The sequence below is a fragment of the Solea senegalensis genome, linkage group LG5 (assembly GCF_019176455.1).
Source record: "Solea senegalensis isolate Sse05_10M linkage group LG5, IFAPA_SoseM_1, whole genome shotgun sequence".
NCBI lineage: Eukaryota > Metazoa > Chordata > Actinopteri > Pleuronectiformes > Soleidae > Solea > Solea senegalensis.
Genome location: NC_058025.1, coordinates 9,893,079 through 9,910,123, shown reverse-complemented (window position 1 = coordinate 9,910,123; position 17,045 = coordinate 9,893,079). Strand labels below are relative to the sequence as shown.

Sequence of the window (17,045 nt, the reverse complement as noted above, 5' to 3'; positions counted from 1 at the left end):
TTTTTGTCCTGGCAGGGCTTCCGTCCACAGTCGCGCTCAGTTAACGGTGTTACAAGAGAACGTGTTCGATTGCACACAATTTAAGAGTTTCTGACGCATACTTGCCAATTGTGGGTAAGTACATTTGAAAAACTGTTTCATCTGACTCATGCTATACTCATTTAAGTTATGTGCTTGGAAACACGTCTTTAATATGAGCCGACAAGCTAATGGTTGTTAGCTCCTGAGCTAGTCGGCCTTAGCTTGCTACAAGGCTACAATGCTAACCTTAGCTACTAGGCCAATAGGGGGGCAGTACTGTATTGTATAACATAATTTTGTCTAACAACAACAACATCATCGCCGTCTAGTAACAGATGGCGTCAGACGCCCTGAAGAAGCGAAAGGCGAAGGTTCTTCGCAGTGAAGGAGGAACCCCGGAGATGAAAAGGGGTCGCGCTGAGGGGGATCAGCAGGTAACGACACAACCAACTGCTATGCAGCTATGGCTACGTTCAAACTTACTATATTGTGTACTGGTGTTAATTAATGTATCCTGCTTCTTTTGAATTTTATTTTGAGAACATCGTGGTTTAAAAAAAGAAGAAGCCCACATGGGATAAACTAAACATATTTTGAGATTTGATGCCAGGCTACATTGGGGCAGCTGTAGATTAGTAGTACTGAAGGTTGTGGGTTCAGTTCCCCGTCTACATGCCAATGTGTCCTTTTCAAAGACGCCTAAACTCATGTTGCTCATGATGGCTGTGCTGGCAGAATGTGAATGGGTATGAAAGATGATGATAGGAGACGTGCAGTAGTGTGAATTCCAAAATATGTGTCAAGCAGCTTTGAGTGGTCTTGCACATGATCTCTCGAGCAATTTCCCCTATAAATTTTGCTAAATTTTACACACTACATGGCTGGACTGGTAATCTGTCATACCGGGCATTTTCCTGGTGGACCGACGCAAGAGGCCTGTAGACAACACAGATCATTTTTCCCCAGTTAAGGCCAGTCACTACTAACGGCCCGAACAGCGGCCCATTGGTTAATTTACTTTACTAACACTGGGCTGGCCCAATCATGTCTATTATCGTTGGCTGAGACGTAAGGCACAGACAGCGGCTCATTTGTTAATTTCCTGTGCTGACACTGGGTTCAAAACAAAGTAGCACTACTAGGGGTGTGATGTTCTCCTGATGTAGTTTGTCTTTGTTAGGAGTCACGTGTTTATAATGAGGAGGTGGAGCTGGATGGCAGAGACCCTGAGCAAGACTATCTTCAGTACAAAGAGTCGTGTGAGAGTTTGGCCACTCTCATGAATGAGATTCAGGAGCTCAAAGCTAATGGAGCCAAGGAGGGGGTAAGAACCCTACTACTAAAAGCATCCAGTCTATTCAGTTATTATAAGCTGATTTCATTCTCAATAATATTCCAGTCTTTGAAGACTAGCTAAAGTAATTGTGGGTCACCAATGAAACAAATGCAATTGCATTCTTCATTCTCAGTGTGCTGAGGTTGAGCAGAGACGTATGCAGAGCTGCATCCACTTCATGAATCTGAAAAAACTGAATCGTCTGGCTCATATGCATCTCAAGAGAGGCAGAGATCTAACACATGAGGTAAATCCCAAGCAACTTTTAATTACTGTACTGTTTGAATGAGATGTTAAAGAAATACCAGCTTAGTTCAAGTTCAGTTTTTTAAGTTTAATATGTGAAAAAAGTGCTTCCTTAACTCCTTTTTGTGCTGATTGAGGGAAGGTAGTTGAACACTGAGCATATTGTATCCAACACTTTACTGCAGTGGCTGCCACTGTCAGCAAAAATAGTTTGTACACACTCAGGTTTTTATTTTGGATTCAAATGCCAGCTCTTTTTGTTGATAATTTCTTTTATTGAATCCCAATTTGGCACTTTGTTTTCTTTCTTTTTTCAAGGGTCATCTATGTTGTGTTTGCAAAGTAACATTGAGCCGCATGGTTTTTTTTTTCTTAGGCAAAGCAGAAGGTGGATGTACTGCATCTGCAATTGCAGAACCTGTTGTATGAAGTCATGCATCTTCAGAAGGAGATCAGCAAGTGTCTAGAGTTCAAGTAAGTACAAATCTTTTCACTAGATATGAGCAGCTTTTAGCTTTTGTGTGCCAAAAATGTATTTGATATTTAACTGTTAACTCCTGTATTACTGTCCCAGGTCCAAACACGAGGAGATAGACTTGGTACCTGTGGAAGAGTTTTATGAGGGGGCTCCACAGGAAATTTCCAGGCCCCACCTCACTAAAAATGACCCCCACCAACTCACATTGGCTCGACTGGACTGGGAGCTTGAACAGCGAAAGAGGTGCGCAAACCTGCATGCATCTTTTCTACATTCTACCATGTTATGGTCTGGAAGCACAAAAAGCATTTGTTTTAATATTATTGTTCTCATACAGGTTGGCAGAGGAATACAAAGAGTCCCAGGCCACTAAGGAGAAGACCCAGAAGACCATCGAGGAGAAGAAGGAACATCTGACAAGCTTACAACCGGGGCTGAATGCAATCATGCAGGTATAAAATCAGTTATCAAGGTTTACATTTCATTGTAATACAGGTAACATTTCTGGGGGCTTTTTAGCCTTTATTAGTTTGGACAGATTGTGTGAAAGGTGGTAAGAGAAGGGGAAGACCCACAGTGAATAATTGCAGTTGGAATCGAGCCCTTGGGACACCAGCTCTACCAACTGTGCTATTCTGCCGTGGATTCTCTGAATAATGGTATGATTTCTGTGTGGTTCTCTTCCTCAGGCCTCTCTGCCAGTGCAGCAGTACCTAGCTATGCCTTATGAACAGACACAGAAACAGACTGAGATCTCCCGCCATCTCCCTCCACCACTGTATGTCCTGTTTGTTCAAGCAAATGCCTATGGACAGGCATGTGGTGAGTATTCATTTCAGAGTGTTTCTGTGTCAGACATTGACTATGTACTTAATGTGTGTGTATATATGGTCGTTGTCTTTTGATTGCAAAAGAATCTCCCACTGTGAAGCCACAAGATTCTCAAATTGGCCGGTGCAATGTCCATTTTTGAAACTAAAAGTCTCCAGGCGTCACCTGCAACCAGGCACTTATTGGACAATACTTGCTGTCTGTCACACAGTCGTTAACTCATATGCCATGTTTATCATCGATTTTCCTCAAAATAGGAACCTAATTTACAAAATTTACGTCATGCACCATTTTAAGAAGACCTGAAGCTAACTGCTACCCTCGTCTTATTTTCTGGGCTTCACTTTTCAAACGGGAAGACTACATCCATTTTTATGTACAGTGTATGATTTCAAGGCGGTGTTGAGTTTTGATTGACAGTGGTTTGTGTTTGTTTCCATTTCAGATAAAAACTTGTGCGTGTCAATCAACGGTGACGTGGATGAAGCCAAGGCTTTGTCTAAACCCCCAGAAGATTCTCAGGGTATAAACACCGCTATACCTTGCTGCCATCATACATTGTTGTTCAGTTCATTTTGTTTGTTGTACAGGTCTTTAAAATGTTCTGTTGTTTTATCTAGATGACGACAGTGATTCAGATGCAGAGGAAGAGCAAGAGAAAACGGTGAGTCTCAGACACACACACACTCAGGTCAATGAGTGCAGCAGTTCTTAATAAACCTATTTCTTCGCTGGACATACAAACTCTCCCTGAAGCCCGAGCTGTCACACTTTGTGGTCTGATAGGTTGGAGAGCAGCATTTATTGATTGCTTCCTGCATCTAAAGGAATGCCAGTTGGGACAATTTTAGAAGTGCTTTCCAAGAATTGGCTAGGTGACTGTAATCTGACCCCAGTTTGGCCACTTACAATATGTAACCTACCTTTTCTGCTCAGACCTTCACTTATACCTTTCACCCTTCTCTTTGGAATTCAACTGCTCCAGCACTGGAGATGAAGTCATTATCATGTTTCTCCTATAATCAGCTGAAATTTGATGCAGTGTTTTACTAATTTATTTGATACGCCACAATATCCAACACGCTCTTAATTTTTTGCTGTATTTCGCACCATCTCATGTTTCCATTGTTTTTTTACTGTCTGTTTTACAGAAGAGGAGACGGCCAACTGCTGGAGGCCAGCTGGACGACAAAAGACGAGAGATGCTGAAAAGACACCCTCTGTCCCTCTGCTTAGACCTCAAATGCAAAGGTAACATTACAATAGTATGTTGCAGTGCCAAATAAATGAAAGAAATATATGGATAGAAAGGATTAGCTGATGGCCCTAATGTAAGATAATGTTTTAGTTTTTAAAAATGGGATGAGTTCATTTATTAGATATTCTGTTTGAATGGAGTGAGTATGAATATAACGGTAGTCTTTGGGTTAGTGTGTGATAATTGCTAATTAAAAATGAAAATAGTGTCTGTGCACTTCCTCCTCTTCACCAACTTATTCAGGAGCTTCATTTAGATGATGGAGGTATATAGTTTATTTCAGATTGAGCAAACACCAGTTTGACCTACTTTGAATGTGAATGTCCTCTTCTTCTGTTGCCAGTGTAGAAAGTGTTTTTGAGTCCCATCCATAGTCAAACTGAAAGAGTTGGTTATCATTTTGAGTGTTTTGTTGCTCATGTGTAACCTTCAGGAGTCTCTGAGGAGTCATGTATTATCATCTTCATGGCATAGATACATTCATGACAAGTAAAATATGTGCAGCTTTCACAGATGAAGACCAAAGTCTGAAAAGTATTAACGGACATATACTCCATAGCTAGACTTAAACCTGGAGAATGCATGTTTTCAAAATGAACAATGCCAGAACCCTTCACAATCGACACTCTCTTTTCAATCAGACTGGTGAAAACATCTGTCCATTTCCTGTCTTTAGTCAGCACATTTAAGACTACATATTACCAAGTCATCTCAGAATCAGAATCAGAATCAGAATCAGAATCAGAAGAGCTTTATTGCCAAGTATGATTTGCACATACAAGGAATTTGTTCTGGTGACATAGGTGCATACAAGCATACAAAGTTTAAAAAAGAAAGTGAAACAGTAAGAAGTTAAGTGAAACAGTAAAACAGTAAAAGTTAAGTGAAACAGTGTTACATTCCTGTACATACTGTGAAACAAACTATACTCATCAGCTGGATATGATGTTTTGGCATGTATGTAAGAAAACATGACCACGCTCCATGTTTAAATGACATATTGACATCTTGTGTTCCCTCTACTGGCGATAAAAGGAATTGTGACTAATTACATGGAGACCTGCATTGCAGACGTAACTCTACCAAGGGGAGGGGGAGAGGAGTGAGAGAGATGTTTGCAGCATCGTGGCTCTGCAGCACCTACAAAAAAGCTGGAAAGGATATTTTCTCATCACCAGTCTCTGCAATGTTCTGCTTTTATTCCTAGAAGCTTCCTTCTCCTCAGTTATCCTCCCTGCTGCAGCAGACATTTTATTGCGGTAGAGTGTGTGTGTGTGTGTGACATAGTGTCACTGAGTTCACTGCAGAGTGTGAAAGATGACCATAAGCGAAGCATGTGTCCCCGGGGCGCTGCTATCTTCCATCGCAGCCGCACCTTTTCTTGCTCTCTAATGCTCTGCAGTGTAAAGTAATCCCTGGGGTGCGTTCACTGGGATGATGAGTGGTCGTCTTATAGTATTGAATTAGGCTAGTAATGGATTAGTTTGTTACCATGCGTTATCCACTATGTCTCCACAGATGGCAGCGTCCTCCATCTCTTCTTCTACTACCTGATGAATCTGAACATAATGACAGTCAAGACCAAAGTCTCTACCGCCACAGACCTAAGCACGGCCATCAGTGCAGGGTGAGTGTACACGTGTGTTCAGCTAAACATTCCCCCCTCCCTCTCTGTGTTTATGAAGGAAAGGTCAGATGATGACTTTTTTTTTCCTCCTCCTTCTCTAGGGATTTGTTGAAATCAGACACTCTGCTCAGCTGTCTCTACACGGGCGACCAGGGACGGGAAACACCCAATCCCGCTAATCGATACCAGTTTGACAAAGTCGGGTGAGAAGATGTTAAAATCACATTAGAATTATAACCCATCCCTAATGGGCAAAAGGTTCTGACTGGAACCACATTCCCACATGAAACGCACAAAGGTTGAGATTTAAAAATGTAGTGTGTAATATAATAAATGTTCATCATAATTAAAGTCTATCAGCTCCTCACGACTCGTGTTTCTCATTAATCTTAATAACCTGTGTACTTCCTGGATCTTTGTGGTGATACAGGAAATAAACTCACAGGTTCTAACCTCCTTTTTAGGATCGTTTGCTTTGCTGATTATCTGGAGGAGCTGGGCCATCCCTACAAGTGGGTTCAGAGTCTTGGAGGATTACATTTTCCCAGTGATGTAACAGAGGTGAGTGCTTGTGTTGAGTTATATCCCAGCACACTGACTGTGTGTGTGTGTTACAGGTGTTTGACGGCAGTATGTGTTTGTTGTGTTTCTTTCTCCAGGCTGTGTGTGTGGGCAGTTCACTGAGTGCCAGCCACATGGAGAGCACCATGAAGCTGCTGCGGGCACGAGTCCAGTCCCGCTTGGCTTTGCACAAACAGTTTGCCTCGTTAGGTACGTTACTCATTTTCTTTTCCTACATTAAACATCTCCTAATGACGAAGAAAGTAATTTAAGATTGAGGTTGTTTTTCCTCCTGTCCTCAGAGCACAGCATCATCCCCGTCTCCAGTGAGTGTCAGCACCTCTTTCCTGCCAAAATCATCTCCCGTTTAGCTCGCTGGACCACCATCACTCAGGAGGAGTATATGGTAAACACAAACACACAGTTTTGCATCTCTGTTTAGAACACTTCCATGACTTTGAGTTCATCCCAAACCTTAACCTAACCACAATTTAGATCTTAACCCGGAACTCAACCAGTTGCCCCAGGACCAGTTTTTGTTCCCCATTGCCAAGAAAATACAAATGTCTCACTGTGACATTTCTCCCTTCAAGGAACTACCATATACATGTCATGTGACTGAGGCTGGGCTGGCAAAGGAGACTGATCTGTACTTTATGGGAGTGGTTGAAAGAGGCACAGGTAGATACTCGTCACTGAAGTGGCTGTTATCGATCACTTGATTTGATTTAGTGAATAAACTATATCTGTTTCTTTCTTCTCAGCTCGTCTCCAGGCGGCAGTGGTGCTCAGTCCCCGTTACCCTGAGATCTCTCCAGTTTTCTCCCTCTCTCTCAGCTGGAAGGGAGAGCGCACTGGACGCACCGATGACAACCTCCGAGTATGAACACCTCAATCATTGATATTTGGCATTATTTACCTACAAGCTACTTATCTGATGCTGTTTGAGCAAATGTTTTGATCCTTGTTTTGCTTCTCTTACTGACGACACATGGCTCTTTGCACTCTGACTCGACTTTAGGCCATAGAGAGTGAGGTCAACGTGTTCAAAAACGAACTGCAGGGACCTCGTCCGGGGCACCAGCTCTTGACTAACCAGTTTGTCCGCCTTTGTGTCTGCCTGGATGTGTATTTGGAGACGGAAGAACACGACGATGGTGTGGAAGGACCACGAGAGTTCCCCCGTGAAAAGATGTGCTTGCGCACTGTCAGGTACAGTTTTATAAAAATGTTGTCAACGATGATTTTTATACAAATGTTGTCAACAATGAGATGCTAGGTTATGTTTCCATGCACAAAGTTGACTACGTCATTTTAACTGGACTTACTATCCTTTTCCCAGTATACAAGGGCTAGCGGGGAATCAGTTTATTGAACAACGTGTGCCAGCCTCTTCTCCACTATGTGGTGATATTCCCCCCTTTCAGCTTGTTAGTATAAAGCAGTTTCCAGTTTAGCTGGCAGCTAGTTGTTAGCATGCAGAACAGTGAGTCTTCCTACCATCCATTAATTAAAGATATTTAATCATTTGACCTGACGGTGCATAAACTCTGTTTCCTCATCAGTCTGCAAATTTACCAGTCTGAATTTTGCCACATTTTTCCTTCTGTTTAAGTATAGTTTCTGTTTGATTGAGGTGTATTTTAAAAGTCTGGGTTAAGTTGGACCAATAATATGTAAAGATACTGACTTACTAGATAGACTTGTGTTTCTCACTGCCTCACTTTTTCTCACTGCCTCTTTAAATTTCAGGGGACCAAATCGTCTGAAGCCGTTCAAGTACAACCATCCTCAGGGCTTCTTTAGTCATCGCTAAACCTCTGATTCTCTCTGCTGTACTCACCAGCTGTCTGTCTGTAACTAAGCTTACCTTTGTGACTCAGACACTCAATTTTTTCCTTTTTTAGTCTTTATACCAGTCTGCAAATAAAAGAACACTTGGATATTTTCATGAATACGTGTGTATCTGGTCCTTTTATTTTTGTTGCTTTGGTGTGCACTCCCTTCTCTACCCTTTACTTCTTCTTTGCCGCTCTATTTATAGCTGTTGTCTGCTACAGCTGATTATTATGCTATTGTCGTGCAGTGCTGGTGCAAGCTGAGTCATTTCCACTGATAGCCATGTCTGTGGAATATGGTATTTGGTGCATCTTCTACGATTGACCTTTAACCACTCATTTGCTCTCCTGGTGGCAGCAGTGGTGATCAAACTGCTCCACTGCTGGTAATTGTGACAAAAGTGTAACCTCTATTTTTGGATCAAACATAAAAATGGACGTGGTCTTCCATTTTGTGCCTCTAAACCAAACTGAAAGTAACAATATACTGAATTGCCACTGGTGGGCGACCACTATTTTCTATAGAGAATAGAACTCGTGTAAATGTGTTGATTTCTCACTTGATTTACAAAGTCAGGAAACATTTTCCTGAGTAGATAATCAATCTCTAGTTTAAACTCTTCTTCAATAGAACGTGATGTTGATTTTGTAAGTCAATAGATGATAATGCATGACTCATATGAGTGGACACCGATGTGATTAACACCTGGAATCATTCAGCAGGAGCATATTTTCAGACGACTTCTCTGAACTTCAGTTTGTAAAATGGCACCGACCAAATCGTGAATCTCGAGGTTTCAGAACAGGAGCTAACTGTTGACTGTCTGCCTCCTGGGTGCTACCTAATCCACAACGTTGTTTAATGGATGTACTTGTGTGTAATTCAGAAAAAAATGCCAGTGTTCGGGCTGTAATGACAATCAATGAATCAGTTTGAGTGTTTTTCTTGCACTCCAGCTAAGATCATTAAAATTAATAGTTGTAAAACACCAGCAAGGATATTTTTTGAGAGTTTGACAACTATAATTAGTCAATATCCTTTAATATTTGAATTACAGATTTTATCACTGGACAGTAAAACATCTCTAAACTTGCACATTCAAGTACAAATTCAAAGATTTCTAACTGAACTACAGTGTAGAAACAAACTCTGGGTAAATATTCAGATGCTCTAATGCAGTAGTACGCAAACTTTTTATATGTTAAAATACAGTGGTGTAAATAGACCGAGCAAAGTCAGCCTCACAGGAGGCAGATAAATTTCATTATTCTCCTCGTCCTCACACAATACTTCACACATTGGTGTAGTGACATTAGATTAAGATGGAGCGAGAGATAAGGTGACTCTCATTATTATTTAATTGATGTTTCTTTTTTTTCATTTTCTACACATTCTGGTCACTAACCCTGTTCTATTCAGTAGAACAGTATTTCAGAGGACCACTTGTTGTACCACAGTTTGAGAACCATGGTCTTTAATGATATGTCTTGCGTACCTCTGTTACACACTTGAGCTTTAAATATAAAAGTTAAAGGACAAAAAAAATTGCGTCCCATTAAATGAAATTCATCCTGTTCAGTTCCCCTGAGCGCACGTTTGACTGTCTTGTTTTGTCCGCGGTCTCCCTCGGGAAAGGGATTTCTACTGTGTCTCAAGAGACTCCCTGCTTAAATAAAGGTCAAGTAAAAAATGAAATTGAGTGAGAGCAAAGAGCACTGCTGCTGCTGCTGCTGCTGATTAATACATGAACTTGGTCTGTGAGATGCTGATGCTGATGATGACGTGGGTGCAGTGGCTGCTGCTGTGGCTGGGAACAGCCCCCCCCCCCTCCTTCACCGCAATGCAGTGCACTTACAGCTTTTACCTTTCACTCTCACACTTTGCACAATAATCAGCAATCGTCATTTTTGAACACTCGAGTGAAGAGAAAGAGCCCACGAAACTCTCGATTTTTCACTCTTTATTTACTGTTTCACGTTGCATATTCTCAGCAGTTTATACAGAGCACAGTCATCTTTGTCTTTAGCATTGCAGACCAGTGGAGTGAGACGGTGCAGTTCACGTGTCAGGAGAAGCTGCATTAAGGTGCACAACAAGCATAAATTTCAAGTCTTAAACTGATGTGCGTGTGCAAATATAATATAGACATTTTGTATCTCCTTAAATATACACTTCTATAGTCAACATGTGTCACAATCTTTAACTCATGGTGGTGTTTTTGACATCGGTACAGCAGGCTCCTGCCATCCCCGTCAGTGGGATTCAGTTTAAATGCACTTGTTTAATCGTCAAGGGCACTCGTCACATTCAGATGGAAGAGTTTAGAGCATTCTGCATTCACTACAGTCATACGTCAGAAGCATCAGGGATGTGTAATGGCCATACTGAGGGCGCAGGGGGATTATTTGCTACAGAAAGCACTATTGCTTACATACTGTTACCTGCTTTTATGTGAACACTACAGTGTCAGTCTAAACGGCTGGTTACCTCCAGCCTCTCGGCCCTGCCTTCCCTTATAGTTCCTTTGGCATCTCGACCATTCCAGCTTCTCGCTTTCACTTCTTGGTCTTCTCCTCCTTGCTCTCCTTTGACTCGGTGCTGGAGGATTTCTCCGCCTTGCCTTCGTCCTTCACCGCCTTACTCTCTTCTTTACTTGTGTCCTTCTTCTCCTCTGGCTTCTTCTCCTCTTTCTTGCTCTCTGCTTTTTCAGGCTCGGCTTTAGGTGCGGGCTTCTCCTCTGGCTTCTTCACCTCTGGTTTCTTCTCCTCTTTCTTGCTCTCTGTTTTCTCAGGCTCAGCTTTAGGTGCGGGCTTCTCCTCTGGCTTCTTCTCCTCTGGCTTCTTCTCCTCCTTCTTTCCCTCTGTTTTCTCAGGCTCGGCCTTAGGAGTGGGCTTTGCCTCCGGCTCGGCCTTCTCTGATTTTGGAGCAGAAGGCTTCTCCTCTTTCTGGGTGCTCTCTTTGGCGTCGGGCTTTGGTGCAGGCTTATCTTCTGCGGGCTTAGTAGGAGCAGCAGGTTTTGAAGCATCATCTGTCTTTGGTGCTTTATCTTCTTTGCTCTCCGTCTTTGCGTCAGGTTTGTCTTCCTTCTCTGCTGCTTTGCTCTCTGGCTCTTTCTTCTTTGGTTCCTGCTTCTTCTCCTCCTCCTTCACAGGTTGTTCTTTCTCCTTGTTATCCTCCTTGACGGGCTGAGGCTTCTCCTCCTCCTTCTTCTCCTCTTCTTTGGCGGGGACAGGCTTTGCCTTCTCTTTCACTGGAGACTTGGGTTCAGGGGATTTGGATTCAGGGGATTTGCTGGGTGGGGATTTTGACACGGGTGATTTTGGTGCAGGTGACTTTGAATCATCTCCTGCAGGGGATTTAACTGCAGGCGACTTTGCAGGTGATTTGGCTGCTGGTGATTTAGATTCTGGTGACTTTTGTGGTGATTTAGATTCTGGTGATTTAACAGTAGGAGATTTAGGTTGTGGGGATTTTGACGGAGGGCTTGCAGCCTTTTCCGGGGATTTGGGCTGCTCTTCTTGGTCCTCTGCTTCCTCTTCTTCTGCCTTCTCATCTCCTTCACCCTCCTCTTCTTTCTCTTCCTCTCCCTCTTCCTCCTCCTTGTCTTCTCCCTCTTGACCTTCCTCTTCTTCCTCTTCTTTGGTTTCCTCTTCTTCCTCCCCTGCCTCCTCCTTTTCGTCCTTTTCCTCCTCGTCTGCTTCCACGGTGACCTCTGTCACCTGGGTCTCGTCAGTCTGTTCCTCCACAATGACGGTGTCTGAGATCTCGTCTCCTTTCACTTTCAGGTAAGCAGAGACTCTGCCTTCAAAGTAAGAGTACGGAGCTCCTCCTGACACAAAGCGCTTCTCCTCGCCTTCCAGTAATTTCCTGATGCAAAGACAAACATTGTGAAACAAGGCTTGTAAATTGTCAACAGAGAATAAGACGGGATTTAACAACACACTGACAAACCTGTAAGCTGCTATCTCAATATCCAGAGCCATCTTCACATTCAGCAGGTCCTGGTAGTCCTTTAGTTGACCGGCCATCTCCCACTTGGTGGTTTTCAGCTCATTATCCAGCTGATTGATGGTCTCCTGCAAAAATGTAAGCAGACACAGGTGAAATGTGACATAAGATGTTTGCAGTTTGGATGGATTTTTCCTGCGTGATGTGATGAGTGAGATGTCTGTATGCCTGTAGCGAGTTGAGGTCATCATGGTGTCTGTCTTCGCTCTCCATGCGCTGCCTCTCCAGTGACTCCTTGGTTCCTCGGAGAGTCTCCAGCTCGATGGTGCGGCTCTGGAGCTGGCGGCGGTACTCGGCAATCTCTTCCTGGCTCCCGCGGATGGCATCGTGGTTAGTCCTGGCAGTTTCAGACAGGCGATCCATGCGGACTAAAGGGAGCATAGACAAAAGTGTGTGAAACACTTAGAAACCACACCTCAAGTGTGGAGACAGTAGACAGTAAAATCTCTTTCTTTTAGCTTTTTAAAAAATGTTATCATTCTATTGTTATCTATTAGTTTTCATCTTGTGTACATCGGTTTTACTAACCTCTGCTGTTTTTTTAAAAAAAGTGGTACATAAATAAAACTGGACTGGATTAGATAAGGTAAAAGACTGTTTTTATCCTTGGACATTTGACCTGTCCCTTCACTGAAGGCCTAAGAGAGCAGACACTCACCACTGGGAGTGCTGATTGACCTTGACAGTGACCATCTGTCACTCACTAGCCTGACTCAGCTTCCTCCCTCGTCCAAGCATGAGCGAGCCTTGCTGCTGCAGTCAGCTGGACGTTACAGGGAAGGTCATTCCGTTTGCACCTTTATCGAGTGCATCGAGTCAGCACGTAAACGACTGCTGACCTCACACGTCAGTGTGTAGAGACCATTAAGTGGAGTGACACACCGTTTTAAAGTGCTGTTTACATGTAACCCTACTTGGCCTCTAAAGTTTCCACTCTGATGCCACCGCGTCGACTCGAGCAGCCCCAGGAACAGTGACCTTGATGCAACTGGACTGGATCTTTTCAGATCGGTCAACAGACAGAACAAGCAAAAGCAGACGTATAACACACATGAGGAGGAGCAAACAAGAGCACACCCACTGTTACCCAGAGTGAGAGTGCAGTCTCCTCTCTCTCTCCCTCTCTCTCCTGCCTGCAGTGCTTGCCATAAGTAAAAATGATCATTCTGCGGCAGCAATGCACCCACAGAAAAGCGCATTATTTAAAAATGGGACTCTTGATTTCTCTTCTTATAATAAAAACAGATTATGTTGTAATCTGTTTTTGTCCCCCATGTCATTTAAGTTTTTGGCAGCTGTAAAGCATCTGAAGCTCTGCAGCAGGAATGACGGTTAATCTTCAAACTATTAAGCCACTTTGTCCTTTGTTTAGCATTTTTTAGATGAGAATTGTAACCAAATATAAAATAATCACCTAGGATGAGAGACGACTCTTAGATTTACTATGACATGAAATTGCTGTTACTGTTGTCAGGAGCCATTTTAAGTGCCAGTAGAATATAGTTCCTGAATAAAATGTACAATTTACTATTTCTGTTGGACGTTGTTACCTAAAGTTTTCTTAGTAAACATAAACTCCACATTTCTTTAATGTCGACAACCAACTGCTTATATTTAACCTGAGTCATCTAAACTACAGTGAGAGGACTTCAGTACCATGGACAGAGAACAGACGCTGCTGTTTGTATTTGCAGTGATTATATCTCTGATTTTGAATCTTAAATTGAACCTTTTAGACCAGTCATTCAAAAGAGAATGGGTCAATGTTATTTTGTGAGTTGTCAAATACATTTGCTGACTTTCCAGCCTTTTACTGAAGATTTATAAAATGTCTTGCTTCATCTATTGAACATGCCGCATTATCATGTGTTGCAGAAATATCACTATAAATGCTACAAATATATTCTTTAAATGGGAACGTGATCAGAGTGTAAAAGGTTTGGCAAACGTCACCTTTGAACCATTCCTCCGCGTGCGTGGCGCTCTTGGACGCGTGCGTGTCCAGCTGTGAGCGGATCTCTCGCAGTGCGCTGGTGACGTCCGCTTTGAGCCCGTCTCTCATGTCGAAGCTCACCTCCGCGCCCTGAATCTGAGCCAGGAGCTCGGCCACTTCTTCCTCGTGGTTCTTCTTCAGGAACTCGGCCTCTTCCTCCAGGGCGCGGAGTTTCTTGTCCAGCTCCTGACGCGCCAGACGGCACTCCTCTGCGTACTTCTTCATGGCGCGGGCGGCGGCGTCCAACTCCTCCCGGTTACGCGCCTCATCCTCCAGCCTGACCCGCAGGTGTTGGATGTCCTCCTCCAGGTGCTCGTGCTCCAGAGCCGCACGCGTCTTCTCCCCGGTCAGCTGCTGCAGCAGAGACCGCAGGTCGCACAGCTCTCGCTCATAATGCTCCCCGACCGAGGCGCGTCCGGCCTGGCTCTGTCGCAGCGCCGCCGCCTCTGCCTCCAGGTTGCGGTTGTGCATCTCGAGGTTGCGCACCTTGTCGATGTAGCCGGCGAAGCGGTCGTTGAGAGCCTGCAGGATCTCCTTCTCGCTCCTCCGCGTCATGTCGCCGTTGAAGGTGTCCAGGCTCTCGGCGGTGGAGGGCTGGCTGTACGTGAGGCGGCGGCGCTGCGAGTGGAAGCCGCTGGAGGACACGGACGCAGGCCGAGCCTTGCGGTACGAGGTCGGCCCGAAGAGGTGATGATCCACCGTGAAACTCATGTTGTCCGGTCCAGAGTAGGAGTGACTGCAGCAGGAGGGGGAGCGCTGTGCTTTTATAGGAGGGAGGGAAAAGTGACCAAGTCAGCAGAAGAGCGCACTTCATTTAAAGAGACATCTTTTCTCCACAAAACCACCGCCTCCCTTAACTCTAACCCTCAGCCTGAGGGTGTTCACGAGATTTATTTTATTCAAACTACTTCATTTTATAGGATTAGTGTCACGCCTCACTTTATATCTAATGGGCAAATAAAGTTTTGTCTTTTACTGAAAAGATATAAGTTATGTAAAGCCAGAGTTTGAATGTTGAAACGTGTTGGTTGATTCAAAAGTTATTAATTCTTAAATATTCTATGGCTATTTGCATCATATCAACATCATCAACATCAACAGTTTCAGTCTCAGGTTGAACCATCACTTTTTAGTGTCAGATACAGCTGCCGATATCATAAACTCAAGTAACTACTGCTACAAAAATATATCAGTCCGATACAGTCATTTTACATATTTTAAACTAAGAAGCTGTTAACAACACATGTGTGCCATTTCGAGCTATTTAAAAGACATAACTGGAGAATTATGTCGTTTAAACAAATAATCTTCTCCCATAAAGAACAAACATGACTCGGCTAAAAGGCTGATTTTGTATTGCCATGTTCACAGCCTGCACATAGTGAAGCATGTTTTATATTTATAAAGGATATTTTTTGTCTGATCCAGTGGTTTTTGATCAGACCGATATCAATACTTCATATCAGCACATCTCTGGTCTAAACATTTTTTCAACAGTGTTGAGCTTGCAATACCATGTCTGATAAAGATACCGATATCACAAACTTGAGTATCTACCGATACCGATACAGACCTTTTAAACTATGAATGTGTTAACACATTTGTGCTGTTAACTGAAAGACACAATTATCCAACTGTGTAATGTGAAGAAGGAATAAACAGCCCACAGCATGACTCGGCTAATTTTTTGGATCGTATCAGATTTTACATTTTTATCTGTCCGATATATGATCCAGTGATTCTGACCAGTATCAGACCGATACTGATACCGAGTATCATATCAGCTCATCCCCATGTGTTCACCAAGCACTGATGCAGCATTCCTATAGCTCGTTATCTTTTCTTATACATAGTCACATTTGAGGAGGTATCACAGTGTGCGTGAAGTGATGATGTTGGTGTGCAGTGTGTTCTGCTGATGCTCCTCTTATTGCTGCAGTGTGAGTTTGCAGATCCGTGCCATCCCCCGGGAATCCACTCAATTGCTGGGCCATTGACAGACTCTCTCTCTCTCTTTTTCCTTTACTTACACACAAAATTTGTTACTCCCTATTTTCATATTTTAGCCCTTGCTTCTTTTTGTTGCTGCATGGTCATTAATCTACAGATGTGCAGATTCATAAACAGTGACTTCACATCAGGGTGTCTGTCCACTGAGCCACGATGATACAGCATTCACACAAAAACAAATGGGGCCCTATCACTGCTGATCTACAGGGATGTCTGCTGTGAGGAGACCGAAGAGCACGCACAGCAGCACCTATCGATTGCTCACATTTAGGGTGAGTGAGTTTATTCTGCAGGCCTAGCTTCGTGGGGGGAATAGTGCACATTTTTCTCTTGAGGTGGGGAGGCGAGAACAATCATTCGGCAATTATTCATCCCTGTGAACAAGGGATGTAGGAGAATATAAATAAAATAAATAAAGATAAACATGGTCGTGGGGAAGTTTTATTAGATAGGTTATTGTAAATGGGAGAAAAAGCTACTAGATTAAAGAGCCTGTATTTTTCCAGTCATTCTGGTACTTAATATTTTATTAAATCTTAAAAAAAAAATTATTCACGATTCTTAATCGTTAATTCTTAAACGTCCACTAAAAAAATATAGTAACACTTAGTGAGTTACAATATGGTTTTAATTTTTGTAATAGGGAAGCGATAACAATGGTCAATATGTGTGGGATATAAAGGAGGATGAATTTCAACCTTATATCAAATTTTAATTCAAAACAATTTTAACAAGGCAGTATTAGCTCAGAGGTCTCAAACCCGTGGCTCACGGGCCACATGTGGCCCTCCAATCGATTGTATGTAGCCCGCAACTTAATATAATGTTATAATGAAA

The 17,045-nt window shown here is 43.0% G+C and overlaps 2 protein-coding genes across 2 annotated transcripts; one reads left to right on the top strand and one right to left on the bottom strand.

Moving 5' to 3' along the window:
* The first annotated feature begins 17 nt into the window (after positions 1 to 17).
* thoc5 (THO complex 5) lies at positions 18 to 8,313 on the top strand. Its single transcript, XM_044026320.1, has 20 exons — positions 18 to 114; positions 351 to 455; positions 1,202 to 1,345; positions 1,491 to 1,604; positions 1,980 to 2,077; positions 2,178 to 2,324; positions 2,419 to 2,533; positions 2,771 to 2,903; positions 3,358 to 3,435; positions 3,533 to 3,576; positions 4,064 to 4,163; positions 5,689 to 5,797; positions 5,899 to 6,000; positions 6,262 to 6,358; positions 6,457 to 6,568; positions 6,661 to 6,764; positions 6,952 to 7,039; positions 7,123 to 7,238; positions 7,380 to 7,570; positions 8,111 to 8,313. Exons 2-20 carry the CDS (start codon positions 357 to 359, stop codon positions 8,172 to 8,174), a joined length of 2,055 nt encoding a protein of 684 aa, XP_043882255.1. The 5' UTR covers positions 18 to 114; positions 351 to 356; the 3' UTR covers positions 8,175 to 8,313.
* A 1,829-nt stretch (positions 8,314 to 10,142) lies between these two features.
* Positions 10,143 to 14,947, bottom strand: LOC122769630 (neurofilament heavy polypeptide-like). Its single transcript, XM_044026319.1, has 4 exons — positions 14,159 to 14,947; positions 12,374 to 12,573; positions 12,149 to 12,273; positions 10,143 to 12,064 (listed from the first exon to the last, which is right to left on the bottom strand). The coding sequence occupies exons 1-4, from the start codon at positions 14,907 to 14,909 to the stop codon at positions 10,753 to 10,755; spliced, it is 2,388 nt and encodes a 795-aa protein (XP_043882254.1). The 5' UTR covers positions 14,910 to 14,947; the 3' UTR covers positions 10,143 to 10,752.
* Positions 14,948 to 17,045: the final 2,098 nt, after the last annotated feature.